At 48.8% G+C, this 16,821-nt stretch overlaps 1 protein-coding gene across 4 annotated transcripts in view; it reads left to right on the top strand.

Annotated features, from left to right (window-relative positions):
- SYTL3 (synaptotagmin like 3) overlaps positions 1-16,821 on the top strand; it is a 90,146-nt gene that overhangs the window by 43,517 nt on the left and 29,808 nt on the right. For 3 of the 4 annotated variants that reach the window (XM_070461511.1, XM_070461510.1, XM_020889353.2), the window contains exons 5-8: positions 10,883-10,934; positions 12,197-12,269; positions 13,752-13,830; positions 15,323-15,447. In XM_070461511.1, the coding sequence (XP_070317612.1) occupies positions 10,883-10,934; positions 12,197-12,269; positions 13,752-13,830; positions 15,323-15,447 (329 nt within the window). The remainder of the gene's footprint in view (positions 1-10,882; positions 10,935-12,196; positions 12,270-13,751; positions 13,831-15,322; positions 15,448-16,821) is intronic. The other variant, XM_020889351.2, reaches the window with a different exon arrangement.

Genomic DNA, 16,821 nt, shown 5'->3' with positions numbered 1-16,821 from the left:
TTGTGTATACGTACCACAGGTTTCTTATCCATTCATCTACCGATGGACATCTAGGTTGCTTCCATGTCCTAGGTATCGTAAACAGTGCTTCGATGAACGTTGGGGTGCATGTGTCTCTTTCACTTCTGGTTTCCTTGGGTGTTATGCCCAGCAGTGGGATTGCTGGGCCATATGTCAGTTCTAGTTCCAGTTTTTTAAGGAATCTCCACACTGTTCTCCATAGTGGCTATACTAGTTTTCATTCCCACCAAAAGTGTAAGAGGGTTCCCTCGCCAGGATTTATTGTTTGTAGACTTTTTGATAGCAGCCATTCTGATGTTCCAACTCTTATATCCATACATGACTACTGGAAAAACCCTAGCTTTGGCCATACAGACCTTTGACTACACACTTTGTCAGCAACGTGATGTCTCTGCTTTTTAATATGTTGTCTAGGTTTGTGACAGCTTTCTTCCCAGGGAGGAAGCATCTTTTAATTTCATGGCTGCAGTCACCATCCGCAGTGATTTTGGAGCCCAAGAAAATCAAATCTGTCACTGCTTCCACTTTTTGCCTTTCTTTTTGCCATAAAGTGATGGGACTGGATGCCATGATCTTAGTTTCTTGAATGTTTAGTTTCAAGCCAGCTTTTTCACTCTCCTCTTTCATCCTCATCAAGAGGCTCTTTAGTTCCTCTTCACTTTCTTCTGTTAGAGCGTCATCATCTGCATATCTGAGGTTGCTGATATTTCTCCTGGCAATCTTCTTTTTCAGTGTACAGGTCTTCTTCTTATTAAACATCACCCTGATAATTCTACCTCTTTCTGCAGTTCTTGCTTGTTTCTCCTCAACTCACATTAATTTCAAAATTTGATCCTGGAGAGCTGAGAAAGCTTTAGGACCTGTTGATTTAAAAGAAGAATTTGAAAACAGTCAAGTGAAAGTTGAAGCACACTTTTAAGTCCAACTGAGCTTAACAGTAATAACATTTTAAAAGATAGTATCCAACACCCATTCAACACCATCACTAACACTAATGTAGGGTGTAAGTGAAAGACATAAAGGCCATGTAGGGGGAAAACATGTTTATAACTCTTACCATGCAGGATTATAAAAATCAAACTACATTTTCACATTTACTATTGCAGCCTTTAATGAAATACCGTCATTTCTTGAGATTCTCCCAGCAATCTTGATTCCAGCTTGTGATTCATCCATCCTGGCATTCCACATGATGTACTCTGTGTATAAGTTAAATATATATCCAAGGTGACAATATACACCTCAATGTACTGCTTTCCCAATTTTGAACCAGTCTGTTGTTCCATGTCCAGTTCCAACTGTTGCTACTTGACCCACATACGGGTTTCTCAGGAGACAGGTAAAGTGGCCTGTATTCCCACCTCTTTCAGAATTTTCCAGTTTGTAGTGATACACACAGTCAAAGGCTTTAGCATAGTCAGTGAAGCAAAATTAGATGTTTTTCTGGAATTCCCTTGCTTTTTCTATTATCCAACGAATGTTGACAATTTGATCTCTGGTTCCTCTTTGTCTTTTCTTAAATCCAGCTTGTACATCTGAAAGTTCTTAGTTCATGTACTATTGAAGCCTAGCTTGGAGGATTTGAATGTAATCTTACTAGCTTGTGAAATGAGCGCAGTTGTGCAGTAGTTTGAACATTCTGTGTCACGGCCCTTTTTTGTGATTGGAATGAAAACTGACCTTTCCAGTCCTGTGGCCACTGCTGAGTTTTCCAAATTTGCTGACATGTTGAGTGCAGCACTTTCACAGCGTCATCTTTTAGGATTTGAATTCGCTCAGCTGGTATCCCATCACCTCCACTAGCTTTGTTTGCAATAATTGCTTCCTAAGGCCCACTTGACTTCAGGCAAAGGCCTGTATTTGAATTGGGTTGTTTGTTTCCTGAAAAAGAAGAAGAAAGCTGGAAGACTGCTACTTCCTGATTTCAAAACTTCTGCAAAACCACAGTAATCCAAAGAGTGAGTCACTGGCATAAGGACAGTTATGTGGACAGTTGGAATAGAATAGAGACCCCAGAACAGAACTCTTGTGCATGTGGTCAAGTGACTTTTTTTCATTGAAGTATAGTTGATGTACAATATTATATAATTTACAGGTGTCCAGCATAGTAATTCAGTTTTCAAAGGTTATCTCCATTTATAGTTATTATAAAATATTAGCTATATTTTCTGTGTTGTATAGTTAGATTTTTTGACAAGGGTGCCAATCTCATTCAATGGGGAAAGGACAGCCTTTTCAATAAAGGGTGCTAGGAAAACTGGATGTGTCCATGTAAAAGAATGAAGTTGGACCCTTACCTAACACCATAAACAAAAATTAATTCAAAGGATCAAAGACCTAAAAGTAAGAGCTAAAAGTGTAAAATGCTTAAAAGAAAACATAGAGGGAACAATGACAATGTTTTGGGCTTTGACGGCTTCCCTGATAGCTCAGTTGGTAAAGAATCTGCGTGCAATGCAGGAGGCCCCGGTTCCATTCCTGGGTTGGGAAGATGCCCTGGAGAAAGGAAAGGCTACCCACTCCAGTATTCTTGCCTGGAGAATCCCAGGGACGGGGGAGCCTGATGGGCTGCTGTCTATGGGGTCGCACAGAGTTGGACACAACTGAAGTGACTTAGCAGAATGCTGTTTTGATTACTGAAGCTTTGTGGTATAATCTGAAGTCTTGGGAGGACAGTGATTTTTATATATGACACCAAAGGCACAGGCAACCAAAAAAAATAGACAAACTGGACTTCATTAAAATGAAAGTTTTGTGCATCAAAGGATATTATCAACAGAATAAAAAGGAAAGCCATGAAATGGGAGAAAATATTTGGAAATCACATATCTGATAAGGAATTAATATCTAGAAAGTTTAGGATAGAGGACTCTTGAGGCCCACATTCAGTTTTTAGAGATAATTAGAGGCTGTGGAGAAGCAGTTTATACCTGATTATTCCCAGGTTCACAGCAAGCCCAGGCCAGTTACCTCAACCTTAGGTGTTCCTTTGTGGAAGAGTTACTACCCAGCTCTTGAGGATTGTTATTAACATAGAAGCCATACAGAGCTTCTGCTGATAAAACGCAGGGAGCTTAATTAAAGGGGAAAATTATTTTCTTTCTTGTAGCTAAGCAGAAGAGTAATGTCTAGTGGCAGAAGGACACTCCATGTGATACATGTTCTGCCAACAGGACTATAAACCTGTTATTAATTTCAGTTCTTCTGAAAGGCTCTGGTGGCTGATCCACAGTCATGCACTGTGTCTCCTTCCATCCTAGAAAGGTGTCTTGGCCCCAGTGCTACCTAAGCTCAAACATCTCTAAAGACTTAACATATACCTCCAAAGACTCTGGAATCCAGCTCTGAAACTCTTTGTGACAGGGTATCATGGTTCACATTCTAAGGGATTTTTAGGTCAAGTTTTTGGAAAGATTTTTTTCCACTTTGCATAAGTGAGCCAAAGATTGGTTTAAAACTTTATTGTCCCAGGGACCTTTTCTTGCCTATGAAAAATGAAAGTCCTATAACGCCTTACAGTTGTCTAACACTGCCCGCTGCCCCGGCCTCTGGTTTTAGTCACCTTTGTCTAGCGTTTGGAGGATACTTACACTCCATTGTGGGCCAAACCTCAGGACTGTCACATACAGTTGTGCAGGTTGGGCATTGTGCAAGGGGGCCACCTAGGTTGGTGTGTTTATTGTGATTATTTTTCTGAAAGGTGCAGCAGAATGTGTTATTCTAACAAAATCCATCTATCACGACCAACTCCTAGGGCAGACAGAGCATCTTGATGGAGTGTATTTGCGTAGTTCCCAGGGAGACTTTGTGTGAATAACCCCTGCCTGTGCTTTGCTTTGATGCTGGGAAAGCTTGAAGACGGGAGGAGAAGGGGACGCCAGAGGATGAGGTGGTCGGATGGCCTCATCGACTCAATGGACATGAGTTTGAGCAAACCTCAGGAGATGGTGATGGACAGGGAGGTCTGGCGCGCTGCAGTCCATGGGGTCACAAAGAGTCGGACACGACTGGGAGACTGAGCGACGACACGGTGTAGAATGGGTAACTGCTGAGAACCTGCGGTTTAGCTCGGGACGCTCCGCTCAGTACTCTGTGATGACCTCGGTGGGAAGAAAATCCGAAAAGAGGGGCTACATGTGTGCATCCAGCTGATGCACCTTGCTGTACGGAAGAAACTAATGCAACACTGCAAACCAACCATACTCCAGTAAAACAGTTTAAGAATAGGGATAAGGCAGGTGCTTACAAGAAATCCCGTAGAATGGATGCTCCATTGTGACACTGGCCAAGCACACCAGTTGCCCGCCAGCCGGCGCCCTGGACCCCGGGTCCTGCTGCAGATGCCACACCCCACCACCCCGCCACCTCTCTGGTTTGACGTGGCCCCCAGGAACGAGGGCAGAGAGCAGACTCTCTGGAACACCCCAGTACAGCTCAGCCAGCCAGCTCCATCACACTGGTCATAGATGGCGGAGGGGCCCATGCCCTGAATCACGGCATCAGTGTGGCTTAGTCTTCTTCTAAGACAGGATCGTTAAACCTCCTCTCTGACAGTGTAAGGCCCCACAGCAGCCCTGCCCTCTGGAAAGTCACGGAACCCAGACGGCTGTGGAGTGAACAGAGTCTTCAAGTAGAAGGTGGCCTGGCTCACAGCTTCTCCAATGAGTCAGCTCTTTGAATCAGGTGGTCAGCTGATTGGAGCTTCAGCATCAGTCCTTCCAATGAATATCCAGGTGATTTCCTTTAGGATTGACTGGTTTGATCTCCTTGCTGTCCAGGGACTCTTGAGAGTCTTCTCCAGCACCATGGTTTGAAGGCATCAATTCTGTACATAGTGTGTATATGTCAATGCCAGTTTCCCAATCCATCCCACCCCCCTTCCCCCACTAGGTGTCCATACTTTTGTTCTCTAGTCTTAAGCCTCTATTTCTGCTTTGCGAGTAGGTTCATCTGTACCATTCTTCTAGATTTCACATAAGTGTGTTAATATATGATATTCGTTTTTCTCTTTCTGACTTCACCTTCTTTTAGAGAAGTGGATATAAAAGTAGATACAGTGTATCCAGTAGTGTGTAGATGTGTGAAACTTGCCGCAGACGCCTTCCGCCAGTTGCAGGCTGCTTTGGATTTAGCAGCCTCTGCTTGGCCCTGTGGTTCATGGGGGTGCCTACTGTTCCATAAGCTCCCGCTTACAAGCAGAGGTTGTGTCGCCTGACTCTTATCTCGGTGAAGAGCCATGTGTATCGTACACAGTGAATGTAAATGAGTGGACGAAATTATGCGGAAGCCAAGTGGTGAAAAAAATGACCTTGTTTCATATATATTTGGTACAGCTCGAATGAGGTCACACTTATTGTTAAAATAGCATTTGTTACTATTGTCATATTTATTATAACCCCCCTCTCCCTGGCAAGCCCTCTGGTGCCGGGGACGCTGAGATGCATGAGACTAGGCCCGTGTCCTCAAAGGGTTCACTGTCTAGCGGGGGAGACAGATGTATATGCCGGCAGTTACAGGGCATCAGAGGAATTTTAAAGCAACTCTGTCTGGCAACCACAATAAGACGACCTTGGTGAGGACAGGTCCAGAGAATAAACCACTGGAAGGAACGTGAAGGCACAAAGTGGTGTGAAGTGGTGCCGTCTTGTGGCGGTGGGGCTTCTAGGAAGTTCAGCTTCACCAAGACCTGCGGTGGGTGGCAGCCGGCGATGCTGGAGAGGTCGGCGTGGACTGAGTCACGCGGTGCTGACTGAGTGGCTTTCTCCGGCTGCTGTAACCAAGTACGGTGACCTGGGTGGCTTGAAACAGCAGAAGTGCATCGTCTCTCAGCTCTGGAGGTTGAAAGTCCAAAGTCAGGTTTCCGAGGTACCCGTTTCCTCTGCCGGCTCTCGAGGAGAATCCCTCCCTGGCCCTCCCAGCAGTCCTCGGTGTCCTTGGCTCGTAGACGCATCACTCCAGTCTCTGCCTCTGTGGTCGCGCCGCCGTCTTCACCCCATCTTCCCTCTGTGCGTGTCTGCCCCTCTGTCCACCTGTCCCCATTTTGCAAGGACACCAGTCGTGTTGGATCAGGACCCACCCGGATGACCTCACCTGGGCTCCATCTGCAAAGACTCCTGTCTCCAAGTGCAGTCACCTTCACAGTTGCCTGGGGGTAGGGCGTCAGCATGTCATTTCTCAGGGGGATACAACTCAACCCAAAGCAGCTCTGCGTGTTGGCTGAAGAAGCTGCGAAGGCTGGGAGTTGCAAGCCAAGGACAGGACCCGGAGCAGCCTTTGGAGGGTGAGAGGCAGCCTCTGGCGGATGCTGGCGACACGCTTGCTGCTGGCCACTCACTGCCCCACCAGAGGCTGGATGCTGCAATCACAGGCCTCGTTTCTTAAGCAGGATGAGATACACATGACAAGTATGAACCACTTATAAAAATCAGACAGGATTAAGAGTTTTCAGAGACTCAGTCATTGGTTTATGTGTAGTGGTTCCCCACATAAAAAGCTCTTGCTTTTTATTATGAACATTGCGAACACGAGCTAGAGCAGAGTGAAGGTCACCCCCTCATATGGTCACTGGCCTGCTGCCCTAACTTTGCTGTGTCTGGCTTTGTAGGCAAGTTGTCACGTGAATGCCAGCTTTCTTGTCATTTGTAATGTTGGGCCCATTACACAGTCCACTGTGCTTTGAGGGCAGGAGAAGGGGGCGACAGAGGATGAGGTGGGTGGATGGCATCATCGACTCAGTGGACATGAGTTTGAGCAAGCTTTGGGAGACAGTGAAGGAGAGGGGAGCCTGGCGTGCTGCAGTCCATGGGGTCGCAAAGACTCGGACACGACTGAGCGACTGAGCAGCAGCCCCGTGGTCCCCATGAGCCTAGGTTTTCATGTACAGAATTGAGACGGCTCCTGGTGACGCCCCACAGCAAAGGCAGTCAGAGTGTCCCACACAGCCGCTGGCAGACACTCAGCTTCGATGATAATAAATGTCTCTATGATTTCTGAATGTGCCCGAAGCCTACCCCGGGGCCCAGACCCACAGCTGCTCTCAGTAAAGCCTAAGGAGGCCACCAGAGCGGGGCCCCAACCTGCCAGTCAGGAGACCTCGGGCGGGGGCATCTTTCCACGAGCATTTCCCCATAGTTGTTATATGAATTTAAATGTTAACAAAAATAAATATTTAGTGCTTTTTAAGGAAAGCCTCTGATAAGAAATGACTGAGGAGTAGAAGAGAAAAAAAAAAACAGTAAAGTGGTGAGACACAGGACCAGAGCCCCAGGGTTGCTCCTCAGCCTCAGTGCCCCAGGCCGACTCCGTGGGGCTGGGGGTGGGCCTGGGACTCTGCATTGCTCACCAGCTCCCTGCTGAGAGCTGCCCCGCCCCCCCAACATCTGGAGGAAAAAGAGCGTGGGGCCCACGGGGTCCCCTAGCCCAAGCCTGTCCCTCTGCCCATTCTTGTAAATCCTGTGAGCTGAGAATGGGTTTTATGTATCATAATGGTTAGAAGTCAAAAGAAGAACATTTGTGAGACATAAAAAATTACAACCTAGACAGCAGATTAAAAAGCAGAGACATTACTTTGCCAACAAAGGTCTGTCTAGTCAAAGCTATGGTTTTTCCAGTAGTCATGGCTGAATGTGAGAGTTGGACCATAAAGAAAGCTGAGCCCCAAAGAATTGATGCTTTTGAACTGTGTGGTGTTGGAGAAGACTCTTGAGTCCCTTGGACTGCAAGGAGATCCAACCAGTCCATCCTAAAGGAAATCAGTCCTGAATATTCATTGGAAGGACTGATGCTGAAGCTGAAACCCCAATACTTTGGCCACCTGATGCGAAGAACTGACTCATTGGAAAAGACCCTGATGCTGGGAAAGATTGAAGGCAGGAGAAGGGGATGACAGAGGATGGGATGGTTGGATGGCATCACCAACGTGATGGACATGAGTTTGAGTAAACTCTGGGAGTTGGTGATGGACAGGGAGGCCTGGTGTGCTGCAGTCCATGGGGTTGCAAAGAGTCGGACAAGACTGAGCAACTGAACTGAAAAATTACAAGAAATTCAAATGTCAACGTCCATTATGAGAACACAGACACACCCACTCTTTAACACCATGGCTGCAGTCACAAGTGCACAGTTGAGCAGGTGGGACAGAGAAGGTACAGAGCCTGGAATAGTGGCCGTTTGGACTTGACAGATAGGGCGTGTCGATGCCGAGGTTGGTGGTTCCCAGTGCCGCCAGCAGGGGGAAGCAGAAAGCCGTGTGTGTGGGCCCAGCCTCCTGGGGCTCAGGAAGGGTGTTTAGGAATGTGATAGGGAGACCAGGCTGAGGTTTAGGAGGCAGGTACAGGCCTGGGGTGGAAAGGCAATTAGCAAGGGGAGCGAGTGGAGGACGCCCAGGGTAAGTAGGGCAACGGGGCACCCTCCTTGAGGGCTGGTGGGAGAGTGGGCCCCCAGGGTGGAGGCCCAGGTGTGGGCGGTAGGGAGCCGCGGGAGGGCTGCAGGTGGCGGGGAGAAGGAGCATTGTTTTTGGGGGGGCTGTCACCTGGTGGCCGTGCTTCTGGGCAGCAGCCCCGGCAGTCCACGACTGGGAGGACGGGGGGCCAGCAGCCCCTGAGCTGGGACCAGTGCCCCGCGCCCCCCACCCAGGGCTCAGAACTGCCCCTCCCTCGGAGTCTGCGCTCTGGCCCAGGACAGCCTGGACGAGCAGTGTCTCTGTCTGATCTCCCTCTTTCCCCTGTTCTCTTCTGCTTTCGCAGTGACTGGGCCCTCGGTGCACTTGGGGTGGCGCCTTTAGATTCCAGCCTGTCTTCTTCCCCGAGGCTCCTGCAGATGTGAGGCCTTTTTTATTTTTAAAGGGTTCTTTTGTAGTCAGACAGGGACGAGGCTCACAGACTCCTGTTAGAGTCTGGTGAGCACCACGGTGGATGAACCCCCAAAAAAATGCACACGGGCAGGTGGACTCACAATTTGAAATATGATTTCAGAGCTCATCCATTACCTGAGCCCCCCAAGTTAGGACCCCTGACTGGCAATGGGCATAGTCCCTGTAGCTGACACAGTAAAGAATCTGCCTGCAATGCAGAAGACCTGGGTTCGATCCCTGGGTTGGGAAGATCCTCTGGAGAAGACAATGGCTACCCACTCCAGTATGCTTGCCTGGAGAATCCCATGGACTTGGGGGAGGGGGCAATCAGCTCAGGGTCAGCTGGGGGGTTAGCCATCCCCAGCTTTAAGGTTTGGGGCTTGATATCAGTCACTCAAAGGTGAGGACTGTAATTCCTGACTGTCTTACTACTCCGCCTCTGCCACCCTTCCTCCAGTCTCATGGAGATGATGGAATACTTAAGTCTTTCTTTGTGATGGATGATAGCCTTCTGAAGAAAAGTTATGACAAACCTAGACAGTGTATTAAAAAGCAGAAGCATCACTTTGCCAACAAAGGTCTGTCTAGTCAAAGCTATGGTTTTTCCTGTAGTCATGTATGGATGTGAGAGTTGGACCATAAAGAAAGCTGAGCTCTGAAGAATTGATGCTGTTGAACTGTGGTGTTGGAGAAGACTCTTGAGAGTCCCATGGACTGCAAGGAGACCAAACCAGTCCATCCTAAAGGAAATCAGTCCTGAATATTCATTGGAAGGACTGAAGCTGAAGCTCCAATACTTTGGCCACCTGATGCAAAGAGCTGACTCATTGGAAAAGCCCCTGATGCTGGGAAAGGTTGAAGGCAGGAGGAGAAGGGGATGACAGAGGATGAGATGGCTGGATGGCATCACCGACACGATGGACATGAGTTTGAGCAAGCTCCAGGAGATAGTGAAGGACAGGGAAGCCTGGCGGGCTGCAGTCCACGGGGTTGCAGAGTCAGACGAGACTGACAGCAACAGCAAGAAGCCTTCCGAACACACAGCACAGGAGCTACTCTGACCTCCTTGGACGGTGCCTCTGGCAGTTCTCAGCTGTGTGCTGGGCGCTCTGGAGGCTTCTGGGGAACTTCCCTGAGAGAATTCACTTCTGGTCTCCAGGCTTGGCAAGTGCGCTGACCTCACCCTGTGCATTGGGCTGGGAAACATTGTGTTCACAGGACTGTGGGCTTAGAGAGTTCTATTTTTGGGATCTTAATACAGCACATCATAAAATCCCCTTTCCTTGAAACAAAAAGAGTACTATATCAGATAGAGTCTTATTTAGGAAATTATTAGCCTCTATAACTAGAAATAAGTAGATTACATTTTTTAAAAGATTAATTCAATCTCCATAACAAAGAATGTTTAAAGGAATATAGTCACTCCATTATGAAATGTTTGCAGAGGACAAATGGAAGCTTAGAAGCTTGAAGTGTTTTTCAAATGATCCAGAATTTAAAAATCTAATCCAGCATCAACTTTCAGTAAAAGCAATCGTTTCCAGCAAGTGTGGTCTCATACTGTGTGTGGGTGTATGTGTGTGTGGAACAGCAGCTTTAGGTGGAATATAACTTAGGTAACACAAAATTCACCTGTTTACATGTACAGTTTCATGATTTTTTCAGTAAAACGTACAGAGTCCCAGGTGGCTCAGTGGTAAAGAATCCACCTGCCAATGCAGAAGCAGATGGAGACACAGGTTCGATCCCTGGGTCAGGAAGATCCCCTGGAGGGGGAAATGGCAACCCACTCCAGTTTTCTTGCCTGAAAAACTCCATGGACAGAGGAGCCTGGGGTTGCAAAGAGTCGGATATAATTGACCAACAGCACACACACCAAAATGGTCTCTTACTTTTTAATCACAAGATGCACTGTTAGGAAAATAATAATTTTAATGTATTATATACTGTATTTCCATCATCTGCGTTGTATTCTTACTAATAAGTGACCTCTACTGATATCGCTTCCAGGCAAGCACGAGACAGCCGGAGCAAAGCTCTTGCAATCTTATCAGAAGCTGAGGTGAGTGTTGTCAGAGGCCAGGCTGTCCTGGGCCCTGGGGGCTGGAGCACAGAGGACTCACTGAAAGAACATATAGATCTCCTGACTTTCAGATGTCACTGCTTTGGAATGTAACTTTAAAAAAAAAAAAAAGATGATAAAAAGTGCCTGGAGAAGATTCAGAGATATTTCCACATTCTTATGAAAAGCTAGAAGGATTGAGCATAGGATTTTCTCACAAGACATTTTGTTGCTTGAATTTTCCTGATGTGTTTTCAGGAAACGAAATGTTGTCTTTGATGGCATGTCCAGTGAGATTCAGGGCTTCCCAGGTGGCTCAGTGGTAGTCAGCCTGCCATTGCAGGAGACAAAAGAGACTCGGGTTCAATCCCTGAGTCAGGAAGATCCCCTGGAGGAGGAAATGGTAACCCACTCCAGTGTTCTTGCCTGGAAAATTCCATGGACAGAGGAGCCTGGTGGGCTACAGTCCATGGGGTGGCAAAGAGTCAGACATGACAGCGCACATGCCCCAATGAGATTCTAAACCAAGCATTTGCTTTTATGAATCATTCATGTCCCCAACATCTTGCCTGGTGCCTGACACTTTAGAAACATTTGTGGAACGAACATTGGTGGGTTTGAATAATGACTTGAGAGATAGTAACTTTATAAACAAAATTCTAAGCACCCAGTCATCATGAAGTGAGCAATAATTCACACACCGGACTATGCCGAATTTATTAAAGTATTCTTGAAAACTCTCCACCAGCAGCCTTTTTTGTTTTGTTTTGTTTATAGTGAGACTTGCCAATTTCCGGATTTTTCATTGTTTTACTCCATCTGTCTTCCCCTGCCAACTTCTTTTAGCATAAACTTAAGATTCCTCTTCTGGTCGGTTTTTACATCCGTGACATCTGGGGCATTCTGCTGGGCGCTGTCCACTGAGAGGATGCTCAGGTCCACGTGGCAGCCACGTGTGGAGTTCGGGTGCCAGGGCAGCCAGGCCCCAGAGCCGGCCCCGCACCCCAGCTGTCGTGGGAACACAGAGCTGGAGTGCAGAGCCTGGGTCTAGGACCACAGGACTGCGTCTCCCCGTTCAGACCCCAGAAATCGGCCCTGTGCGGAGCGGATCCAGGCAGGTTCCTGGACCCTCTTCTAAAAAATGGGGAAGCGTTTTTTTTTTTTTTTTTTGCAGAAAGGCAGACTTGAATTACAGGATAAATGTGGATGTTGTACACGCGTAAGACTCACAACCCGTTTCTCATCCCTGTGTTTTCCCTCAGCAGCAAGATCTCCGTGGTGCCTCCCACCCCTCCGCCTCTCAGTGAAAGCCAGTGTAGCGGCAGCCCTGCCAGGGTAACGCGCCCGTCGGTTCCCGCTGGGGGGGGACGGGACGGGGAGGGATGCGGCCGGACACGCGGCTGAGAGACTGAGCCTCATGGCAGAGCGATCCAGCCTCGGCTGCGGGGTCTCCAGGCCAGGAGGGAAGGGGGGCGCCCATAGGAGGCTGGAGATGCTGGGCTCCGCCTGCTGTCTGGGTTTCCATCACGCACTGTGGGGCCCTGGGGCCGCCCCCACCCCCCACGCCCGGCACTGTCAGCGGACTCATCTTCCGCCTGCATCCCACATCCTTATCTCTTCGCTCTTGTTATTTTGTTGCTTCTGTCCCCTCACCGTGCCCTTGAGTGTGGGGGTCTGGACCGGCTGCCGTGTGTGTCAGGGGCCTTTGGGAGTTGAAAAGGGAAATGTAGGTTGATTCACAGGCGTGTGACTCACAGATGGGGGAGTACCTGTGGAAATGTGCATGAGCGTGTCATTGAGTGTGTGTAGGCGCTTAGCGTAAAAAACACCAGGACTCTGCCCATCCAGAGCAGTTAGCTGTGTGATCCTGGGGGTCTTACCTGGGCTCCCACCTGGGAGGCAGCGATAATCATACTCGTCTGGCTTACCTCCCACGGCTGGTGTGAGAAATCACCCGAGTAATGTTTGTGCTGGTACTTGGAAACTGTAGAGTTCCATGGAAACACATGGTCTTGATTATTTATTATTCTGCTTATTAAAGAGAGTAACTCCATCTGTACACAGGAGGATGTACATGTCTGCCGGTGAGAGAATTCTTTTTTCAGTTTCAAACTGAGACCCCAGAGTGACTTTCAAAATCCTGCTCTATTTTCTCCTTGGGAGAGGCTTCCTTTACTCCTTGAGAGTAATTTATCTGAAGTTACTTGAGCACAGACGTGCTCAAAACATATAATTGGGATGGATGGACAGGTGGGTGGATGGATGGATGGATGGATGGATGGATGGGACTTGCAGAGGGAGTGGCCTCATTTTTGTTCTTTCTCTTGCTTTTTCCCTCTCTCTTCTGCACTGGGAGGTGGACCTGACCCCTGGCTCCGGTCTGCTCACCTTGTCTCTTCTGTCGCATGCATTATGCCCACGTTGACGTCCCCTCTGGGCAGAGCTGGGGTTGGGGACGTAAGAGAAGGAGGCTAGAGAAGCGAGAATGGGCTCACTGCAGTCTTTGAGCCCATGACGTATCCATGCTTATTTCTACGAGGTAGTTGTTAGCTTGTGGACAACCACACAGTACTGCCCCTTCCTTTAAGGCAGATGTCAAAACTCAGAGGAGAGACGCTGAAAAAAGAGGGCTCCTCCCTCCCTCCCAAGAGGCCCGTGCCCCAGACACACATGCGCACACCCCCATGGGCACCCCGAGAACCCACACACCCCTGCGCCCACGTGTGCCAGAGTTTGGGGGTTGGTGGCCTGGAGCCTGCCGGGGCAAACATCGGTCATCAGACAGAAGTCTCATTCTCTCTCTTGTCTCTACTTTAGTTGCAGGAACTCGGGCAGTTTAAAGGATTCAATAAGTCTGTGGAAAATTTGTTTCTGTCTGTCACCACCCACATGAAAAGTAAGTGGCTGCCTCTGTGGGGGTTCTGGCCTGCAGGCCAGGCATGCACACCGGCTCCCGGAGAAAGCCAGGACCCCTTCCCCGTCCCCTGTGTCTGCATCAGCAACAGCTCTGAAGACCTGGCGTGTGCTGGGACCTTTCTTTCTGCCAGGAGCGCAGGAGGCCCCGAAGGTTCCAGCGGGTGGACTTGTCAGCATCATGGATGGCACAGCTCAGAGAGGAGCGACCCTGACGTATCCTGGGGGAGAGGGGAGCCCCGGGGCGGGGGGTGGGGGGGCATGTGTGGGATCTCGTCTAGAGAACAGAGACAATGCGCAGACTGAGTCCTGCCCAGCACACGCAGGAGATACTAATTAACAGCGTGAGGGGCTGATCTCAAGAAAGAAGGGTGCTCTGAAGGGGCGCTGTCCAACATGATAGCCTCTGACCTCACGTGGCTCTTAAAATGTGGCCAGAGTAGAATGCACATCAGATTCAGGAGACTCGCTATTGACCAAAGAGTGATATTTTTCATTAATAACTTTAATACCGATAATATATTTTCACAATATATTAAATGAAAGTGAAGTCAGTCAGTTGTGTCCGGCTCTTTGCGACCCCATGGGCTGTAGCCCACCAGGCTCCTCCGTCCATGGGATTTTCCCAGGCAAGGATACTGGAGTGGGGTGCCATTTCCTTCTCCAGGGGATCTTCCCAACCCAGGGATTGAACCCGGGTCTCCCGCACTGTAGACAGACACTTTACCGTCTGAGCCACCAGGGAATTCCTAGTATATTGGATATGTTGCATTAAATGAAATATAGTTTTACAATTAACTCTGCCTGGTTCTTGTTGTCTTTTAAAATGTGGCCACTAGAAAATTTAAAATGACATATGTGAACTGTATTATATCTCTGTTGAGTGTTGAGTGGTTTCAAGGTCCATGTTAGAGTGACAAGGCTCTCCTGGGAAAAGGAAGCCTTTTAAAGGACACAGTCACCTTTGAGGGGGCACTTAACCGTGTGGGGCTCCTTCCTGCTTCCCTTACTCATCTTAATTCTGAACTACTTTATTGCAAAGAAATTTTTAAGTCATCTTTTCAGGATTTGCTTATGCAAATGGTTATAAGGATACCCCAAGGCTTATTTCTGCCCCAAGAAGTGGTATTTAATTGTGAAATCTTTGTAAGGAGCCCCTAAAAACCCAGCGTGTTTGTTCAGCTTCCTTCCTTGTGTTTGGACAGCCAGACACGTGGGATGTATAATGGCCCAAATTCGGGGTAACCTGGTGGGGAGGTGGCGTTGAACCCCCTTGACGGCAGCCTGCCTGCAGAGACCTGGGGACACGTGGTCACCATTTAGGATCCAGCCCCCCGTCCTGTGCCCAGGCCCCACGTCCAGTGGGATGTCAGGGACTCTCCCCTGGGCCCCAGAGCTTGGGGTGCAGATATCCTGGAGAAAGGTCTCAGCAAAGCTCTGTGCTCCCACCTGTCTTCCTTGTATTTCTTTTCTAGAACTCTCCAAGTCCCAGAATGACATGACCTCTGACAAGCAGCACCTGGAGACGGTCCCCAGGCAGCGTGAGGGCCGGCCGGAGAGGAGGAGCCTGTCCGACACGGCGATCAACGCCAGCACCAGGGTATCCCCGGCCACCCCACTGGCTGCCCCAACGCCTGTCCGTCTTCTCTGTAGAGTTCTCTGTCCTTTTATTTCATAGGACATCAAGCTGTCTAAAAAGCACTTACAAACCTCTCCATTGGGTGGGGTGGGGGTGCTGGCCAAATGAAGGTTAAAATTCAGTTGTATTGAGTTTGGAACATGGTTCAGAACAGGGAAAGGCTTCCACGTGACCCCCATGGCCCCCTAAGGCTTCCAGGCCACGCCAAGCACAAAGGCTCAGCTGCAGTCTTGCCGTGTGCCCACTTATTCCTGGTCTGTGGATACACTTGCTCAGGCCAGAGGCTGGCACGTCCTGCTTCCAACAACTTCTGGTTAAAATCTGTCCTGATCTCTGAAACTGTTGAAGCCGTAAACCCTGCACGTCCAGGTGCGGGCATGAGGGAGCTCTGCTGGTACCTCCACCGGAAGAGACCTCACCTGACCAAGGCCTGTAGGGACAGAATTACTCTTCCCACCGGCATTAACTGAGCCGGAAGCAGATGCGCTGGAGTGTGAGGGAAAGCGGACTTTAGGGTCAGGAAACCTGGGTTCCGGTCCAGCTGAGGTGACCTGGCTGTTTGCAGGGTGAGTGTGACAACTCCAGTTGGCTAGACAGGACAGGTGACCTTATCTCCAATACCAGCTCTGTTGAGGGTGTCCCCAGACAGACTGTTCTGTAGGCAAAGGGGTGAGGGTAACCCCACTCTTCAGCTGGGACTTCCACGCACTTCCACAAGATACTAAATTCTGCCTCCACCCACCAGGTCATCACGTGACCTCCTGAGCATCCAAAGCACACCCCCCCACCCCCAGGGAATGAAGATGATATTACCTGTTCTCCCAGATCAGCACAGTGTTCTTGCAAAGATCCCCTGAGATAACTTAGGTAGCAGTTTAGAGTCTCTGTTATCTAAATGTAAATCTAGATTGCTCCTATGTGTTACTCTGTGCCAGGCTTTTGCTGAAAGCTTTACCTTTTATCCTCATACCACCCTGAGGTAGGTATTCATGTGACCCTGTTTACATTTATGGACACTTAGGGAGATTGTCACAGACCCCTGGCAACAGAACCAGAAATGCGGGGGCCGGGGGCGGGTGTGTGGTCTTCAGTCTTGGTTTGGAGGCTGAATGCTGATTTTCCACTTTAACGTGTATGCAAGTCACTTGGGGGTCTTGTTGAAATGCAGATTCAGAGTCACTAGATCTGGCAGTGGGCGTAAGATGCAGGATCTCAGGTGTGTTTCTGAAGCGCTCGGGGATCAGCAGGTGGTCTGCTGGCTCACTGTAAGGGCAAGCCATGGAGAGTGCGTGACGTGTATTTGGAAGGTCTTTGAGACTCTGAAGTGCAAACAAG

The sequence above is a fragment of the Odocoileus virginianus genome, chromosome 34 (genome assembly GCF_023699985.2).
Source record: "Odocoileus virginianus isolate 20LAN1187 ecotype Illinois chromosome 34, Ovbor_1.2, whole genome shotgun sequence".
In the NCBI taxonomy this organism is placed as follows: domain Eukaryota; kingdom Metazoa; phylum Chordata; class Mammalia; order Artiodactyla; family Cervidae; genus Odocoileus; species Odocoileus virginianus.
This window is presented reverse-complemented; position numbering and strand designations above follow the sequence as displayed.